The sequence below is a fragment of the Chiroxiphia lanceolata genome, chromosome 13, assembly GCF_009829145.1.
Source record: "Chiroxiphia lanceolata isolate bChiLan1 chromosome 13, bChiLan1.pri, whole genome shotgun sequence".
Classification (NCBI taxonomy): domain Eukaryota; kingdom Metazoa; phylum Chordata; class Aves; order Passeriformes; family Pipridae; genus Chiroxiphia; species Chiroxiphia lanceolata.
In genome coordinates, this window is record NC_045649.1 from 3,103,934 (window position 1) to 3,110,054 (window position 6,121).

Here is a 6,121-nt window from a genome sequence, read left to right on the forward strand (position 1 = left end):
GTCCCCGCCGGCAGCGCGGGGACAGCGCCCCGAGGCCTTCGCCGCCGCCGCGCCGGGAGGCCCCGCGGTCGGGTCCGGGGTAAGGGGGGGGGTCCCTGCCCGCCCGAGGCCGCCCCCCCGCCCGGGCGAGGCGCGCACACAAAGGGCGGCGGCGGCCGGGCCGCTCACCTGCGGCGGGAGGGAGGCCTCGCCGGCGGCGGGGCCGCGGCCTGCGCGCTGCGCCCTGAGCCCCGCGCTGGCGTGGGGGCGGGAGCCGGGAGGGAGGGAGGGAGGGAAGGGAGCGGCGGGCGGGAGCGGAGCGGGCCGGGCCGGGGCGGCCGCGGCGGCGGCGGAGGAGGCGGGGCGGCCGCAGTGGGTGCTGCCCCCTGCCGGGCCGCGCCGGCAACTGCGCCCCCGCCCCAGCGGGAACGGGGGGGTTCCGGCGGGTCCCGTCGGCCATGAGCGCGGGGCTGGTGGGGTACAGCAGCTCCGAGGAGGACGAGGAGGAGGACGACGAAGGGGGAAGCCGTGGCGGCGGCGCGCAGGGGTCCCCCGTGGCCAGGTGGGTGCGGGGGGGGGGGGAAACGGCAGGAGCGCGCGGCCTTCCTGCTCCTCTTCTCCTTCCTCCTCTTCGTTCTCATCGCCCCGCTCCGGTCCCGCAGAGCCGGCCGACCCCGCCTGCCCGTCCCCGCCGGCCTGCCCGGAGACCCGGACCCGGAGGAGGCCGTGAGCGACGACAGCGCCCGGCACGGCGGCCGCGTCCGCGGGTTCCCCCACGAGCGGGGCAACTGGGCCACGCACGTGTACCTGCCATGTAGGTACCGGGACCGGGACGGGAGCGGGAGCGGAGGGGATGGCGGGATGGAGCCCCCCCGGGGATCCTCTGACGGCGCTGCCCCGCAGACGTTGCCCAGGAGGAATTCCTGGAGCTGCTGGAGCTCCTGGTGTCCCGCGCCCGCACCTACGTGCCCTCGGTGTCTGCCATGGAGGAGTTCCACCTCAGCCTCTCGCAGTGCGTGGTGCTGCGCTACCACTGGATAGACCCCTTCGTCCGCTCCCTCAGGGAGCGCCTGGCCGCCTTCCACAGGTGGGTTTGGCAGAGCCCCGGGAGAGCGCTCCTCACACCCCTCCCCTGCCCTCGGGCTCCGCGTTTCGCCAGCATCCACACCCTCAGGCGTTCCTTTTAGCTGTTGCTGGCATACCAGAAGAGCCCTGGGGAGTTTTCCTCCCTGCCTCGGGATCTGGCACGGGACAAGTCAGATTTTGGCTTTCAAGGATTAGGCCAGAGCTGTGCCATCCCCTAAATCATGGATGGTTTTGTTGCTTACATCTGGCTTATGTACCTGCTGAGCATCAGCTGCTTCAGGGCTTCTGTCGCTGTCCAGGCTTCAGAAGGCTGGAAACAGGAGGGGAATGAATTAAGTTGAGCCTGTAAAGGTTCTGGTTGCACCGGTTCAGGCCAACTGCAGCATACATTTCCCTGTATGTTTCCACAGCTCACCAGAAATCCTGCCGCCTCCTCATCTTCTGCTTTTTTCTTTTCTTTTTTTTTTTTAACCCCCACCAGCTGAACTAGGGTCTTTCTTATTTCAGGTTCTTCTGCGTGGCTGACCAGGTGAAGGTTTACACCAACCAGAACAAAACCAGGTGAGGGCACAGCGGGGCAGCCTGCCTGCCTTCCCCAGGAGGAGGCTGGGCAAGGTGCTGGGTGGATGGGAAGTGTCACCCTGCCAGTCCCACCAGGCTGAGCCGTGTGACAGTGCAGGGTGTGCTCACCTCATCTCCAGAGGTTTCACACCTTTCCCCAGCCACGCGCACAAATTTCTGGCTCTGGTGCTGGCTCCCTGCAAGCTTCTGGTCTCATTAGCGGTGGGTGAACCTCAGGCTGCAGGATTTCAACCTTCTGAAGGGAGCAGTTGATCACACCATGACCTGAGGCAGCCCTTTCTGCTGTGGTTAGCCTCGTGCCATGGTTTCCTGGCAGCTGCGTTCGCTGCCGTCTCCCAGCTGGTTTGTTCGGCAGCTTTGCAAGCCCTCGTGCCGGCGTGCGCAGCCTGGGGCGAGCGGGGCTGGGACCACCTCTTTTGGCAGCAGTGCCAGTCTTGAAATTGTAGTGCAGGTCTTGCAAGAGCTGGAGAGAAATAGCTGAGATGGTGCTAATTCTCCTGGGCGTCAGCTCAGAAGCCTGATTCCAATCGAATGCAATTAAGTAGTTTAAATGCCAAAGCAAAGGTGATTAAAATCGTGAAATGTTGCTGAATATAGTGGGAAATGCGGCCCGAGATAGTCGTGGGTGGGACAAAGTGGATATAGAACCTGAGTGAGACTTGAATTTTCCAATTCCCTCCTGGAGGGGAAGCAATGATGACTCTACATGACTCTAGAAAGTGTCATCCCAACAGTCCTTGAGGAAGTGCCTCTTTGTCACATCTCTCCAGCTTGGTACTTCCCATTCCCTGGTTCCTCTTCCACTGTAAAACCTCTCCAGCAACTTCCACTTTTTGAATGCAGCTCCTGCATGGGCACGGCACTCTGCTGAAATTCCCATCCAGTGCATCCTCTGCCTGGAAAATGAGTGTTCTTGTCCCAAAAGGAGCTGAGTTAATCTCGTAAGTCTACATGGTTTATCATCCAGTCCTGCTTTTCCTTGCTACCACAACTTTATTTCCGTTTCTCTACAAAATACAGTCAGCATCCCTGGATGCTTAAACCTGGCATTCCTCAAATTTTCTTCTAGGGAGTAGGGAATTTGCCTGGTAGGAATGCAGGGCTAAGCATGCTTATGGCTGTGCTTTCTGCAGTATGAAAGGGTGCTTGCTGTCTTTCCTTGTCTTTCTCTAGGACCTTTATTGGCTTGGAGGTCTCCGCTGGGCATTTCCAGCTGCTGGAGCTGGTCTCAGAGGTGGACAGAGTTTTAGAGGAATTTGACCTTCCCACATTCTACAAGGTAAGGCGTTTCCTTCTTACCTCCTTGCCAGTCTGGACATGCCAACTGGTTCCCTGCAAGATGTTCACTCAAATAAAAGAGGAGCCAGAGCGTAAGTCACAGTAGCTGCCCCGCTGTGCTTGGAAGCAGGGTTGTCCTAAGATAGAATGGGCACTGGGGGACGGAGGATGGTGTTTGTGCCTTTGCCTTGGGCAGCTTTCTTGGGTGTCAGTCCAGCCTTTTTGTTTGGTGCTAGCTTTGGGGACAGGTTTGGGATTTTGAAGGACTAAACCATGATTTGTCTGTCTCCAGAGCTGAGTTATGTAGAAGTGTGGGTTATGTAGAAGTGATCCATGTACCTGCCCTGGGACAAGCCTGAGAGGTTCTCTGTGCAGCTGGAAAAGCTGCTGCAAAGTTGAGCACAGGGAGGCCGAGAACCAGGCAGCCTTGCCCACTGCTGTCCAAAAAGGCTGGAGTGGGGAGCCCAGGACTCATCCAATCTCCAGCACTGTCCATATCAGCTCTGCAGCTGTTGAGTTGTCAGAGAGGACTCCCAGCTTTGGGATCCTCCAACCTCTGTGATCCCAAGACTGGGCAGCACCACACCAGATCTCCCACTGTGGCTCCATATGTCAAAGCCTCCTTTATCCCTCACATTCTGATCCTTGTTTTATCTTCAGGATCCGTCGTTCCACATCAGCTTGGCCTGGTGTGTCGGAGACCTGTCTGGCAAGCTGGAGGGGCAGTGTCTGCGGGAGCTCCAGGTGTGACCCCACACCCCAGGTGTGGAGAGCAGGGGAAGGGCAGAGCTGGAGTCCAGCCACGTCTCCCTGCTGAGGGTGGAAGTGGGAAATTCTCTTCACTGGGCAAGACAAACTTCACTGGGTTGAAAGAAGAAAAGCTTTTGGGGGGAGCATGAGTTAAATCACTGTCCAGAGGGAAGTCAGAGGCTTCCAGCTGCAAGTGAACTCGTCTCTGATTTGATTTAGAGAGGGAGCTGCTATCTCCATCCTCTGACAGATCTGTCCTCCTGGTACTGACTCCTGCATCTGTTTTCCAGGACATTGTGGACGAGTTTGAGGACTCGGCGCTCCTGCTGCGTGTCCAATGGGAGCAAATCCGCTGCAAATCGGGGAACAAGTACTTCTCCTTCCCCTTGAGGTAGGGTCTGGTGGGGCTGTGCATTTCAGAGCCTCGAAGAGCCTGATGCTCAACTAAGGACTGTTCTCCAATACAGCCCTGAGTAGCACGGGCTGTCACGCACCTCCCATGCTCTTCTTGCCTGCTCAGCATCTCTGGGTTGTTTGTGGCCTCGAGTCAAGCCACTTCCAAGTTCTAGTTGCTGGCTGAAGAGATGTGTGTCTGTAGCAGATTTCATTCTCGCTGCTGTATGTGCTGCAGTCAGCACCGGTGGTTCCAGACATCCCACGGTCGCTAATTTTGCTGATTTTTAAAAAAAAAAAAGAAAAAAAATCTCTGTAACAGCCATAGATGCCTTATGGGAAAGAGGAAGAAGGTAGCGTGGGAAGCTGTTGCTAAAGGGAGAGTGTCTCACACGGTGGGAAGTAGCACTACCAGATTGTCAGGACGCTCTGAGCAAGCTTTTAGTAACAAGAGGCAAGGACATGGAGCTGGATTCTCTCACCAGAGCATCTCCCTACTGAAAGCCAGCTTGGACAAGCTCCTGAGTCATGTTGTGTCCTTCTCGCACTGCTGCTGCCTCTGTAGAGGCATTTCATTGTCTGATCCTTTTGCCAAACAACAAGAGCTTGCAGACCGGTGTGGGTGAGCCCTAGAGCGGGTGGTGTCAGGGTTTGCCTGAACTGGGAGGGCAATGCCCACAGGTGACTCAAGGGGGTGGCGGCTCCTGCTCAGGCTCCACATTTTTTCCCATGGGATCAGCACCCCGGGTGTCACGATGACCCAGGGAACTTGCAGGCTGGACACTGTTCCTTGGGAGAAGCTCCTTTTTAATGCTTTTGTTCCTGCGGGGAGGTCGGCTGCAACCTCAGATGTTCACAGCAGGATGTTGATGTGCTGCCCTGACTCTTTTATCCAGTGTCTGTCCAGGACTTCTGAGCAATAAAAATCTGTCTCCTTGTGTCATAAAATTGTGTCTGTGGTGTATTACAGCTGTTCCCTTTGAGAGATCCCCACCTCCTGCAGGCTGCCCGTGAGGCAATGCCTGCACTCCTGTGAGCTCAATGTAGCCCGTCCTGGCACTCAGGGTGGCTTTGTGTCTGTGGGAGCATCTCAGCACAGCCACAATTTGTGCCCCTGGGAGAGCTGCCTTTCAAAATCCTTAACAAAAACCTGTGAAGTCTGTAGCCAGTTAGTTTCCGGGATGGGGAATCTGCATGATAAGACGTGTGATTACACCCCAAGTTTTCTTTTGGGGAAGGAAAAACAAACAGAGATAAATTTAGCCCCTGGGGACTTCCAGTGAAACCGGCTCTGGCATGACCGGTTTCTCCCGGGTTAATGCTCAATCCGCCCTCCCCCCTGCCGCAGAGCCCGGCCTGGCACAGCACCCAGTTGTGTAACACCGGTGGGTGTCAGGGACCCTCGGGACAGGGGACAAGGGCAATGGGGGCAAAGTCCGGGGATGGGGCGGCTGCCGGTGGGGCCCGAAAGGGCGGGGCTGGGCGGCAGGGCCTGGGCTGGCCGCCTGTGTGGGCCTCGTACCCGGGTGGGAGCGTCCATGGGGCTTGGGGGGGTCGGGAAGGGGTTCGCCCCGCACACGCGAGACCGGGGGTCGCGGGAGGGGGGGTGAGCCCGTCGTGGCCCCGCCCCCGCCCCACAGGCCCCGCCCTCTCCCCAGGCCCCGCCCCCGGCGCGGCCCCGCCCCGCCCGCTCCCGCGCCGCTGCCGCCGCGCCCGCCTTTCGCCACCCGCTCCGGTGCTCCCGGCGGCGGCCAGGGCAGGGCAGGAGAGCCGAGCTGAGCCGAGCCGAGCCGAGCCCGGCTGAGCCGAGCCCCGCCGCGCCGCGCCGGCCGCCCATGTGCCGTGCGCCGCCGTCCTGACCTCACGCACAAAGGCGGGCCGGGAGGCGACGGGCCGCGCCTGGCAGCGCCGCCCATGCACCGCGCGCAGCCCCCCGCGGCGGCTCGGCCCCGGCGGGCCATGAGGGCGGCGTAGCTCGGACACCGCCGCGCTCGGCGCGGCCCGGCCCGGCCCGGCCCGTCCGGGGGCAGCCGCGAACCGGCGGCGGCGCGGA

General features: G+C 60.0%; 1 protein-coding gene across 1 annotated transcript; it reads left to right on the forward strand.

Annotated features, from left to right (window-relative positions):
* The first annotated feature begins 385 nt into the window (after nucleotides 1–385).
* USB1 (U6 snRNA biogenesis phosphodiesterase 1) lies at nucleotides 386–5,016 on the forward strand. The gene is made up of 7 exons (XM_032701470.1): nucleotides 386–541; nucleotides 642–793; nucleotides 883–1,066; nucleotides 1,573–1,626; nucleotides 2,821–2,926; nucleotides 3,586–3,669; nucleotides 3,966–5,016. The coding sequence occupies exons 1-7, from the start codon at nucleotides 438–440 to the stop codon at nucleotides 4,068–4,070; spliced, it is 789 nt and encodes a 262-aa protein (XP_032557361.1). The 5' UTR covers nucleotides 386–437; the 3' UTR covers nucleotides 4,071–5,016.
* The last annotated feature ends 1,105 nt before the right edge of the window (nucleotides 5,017–6,121 follow it).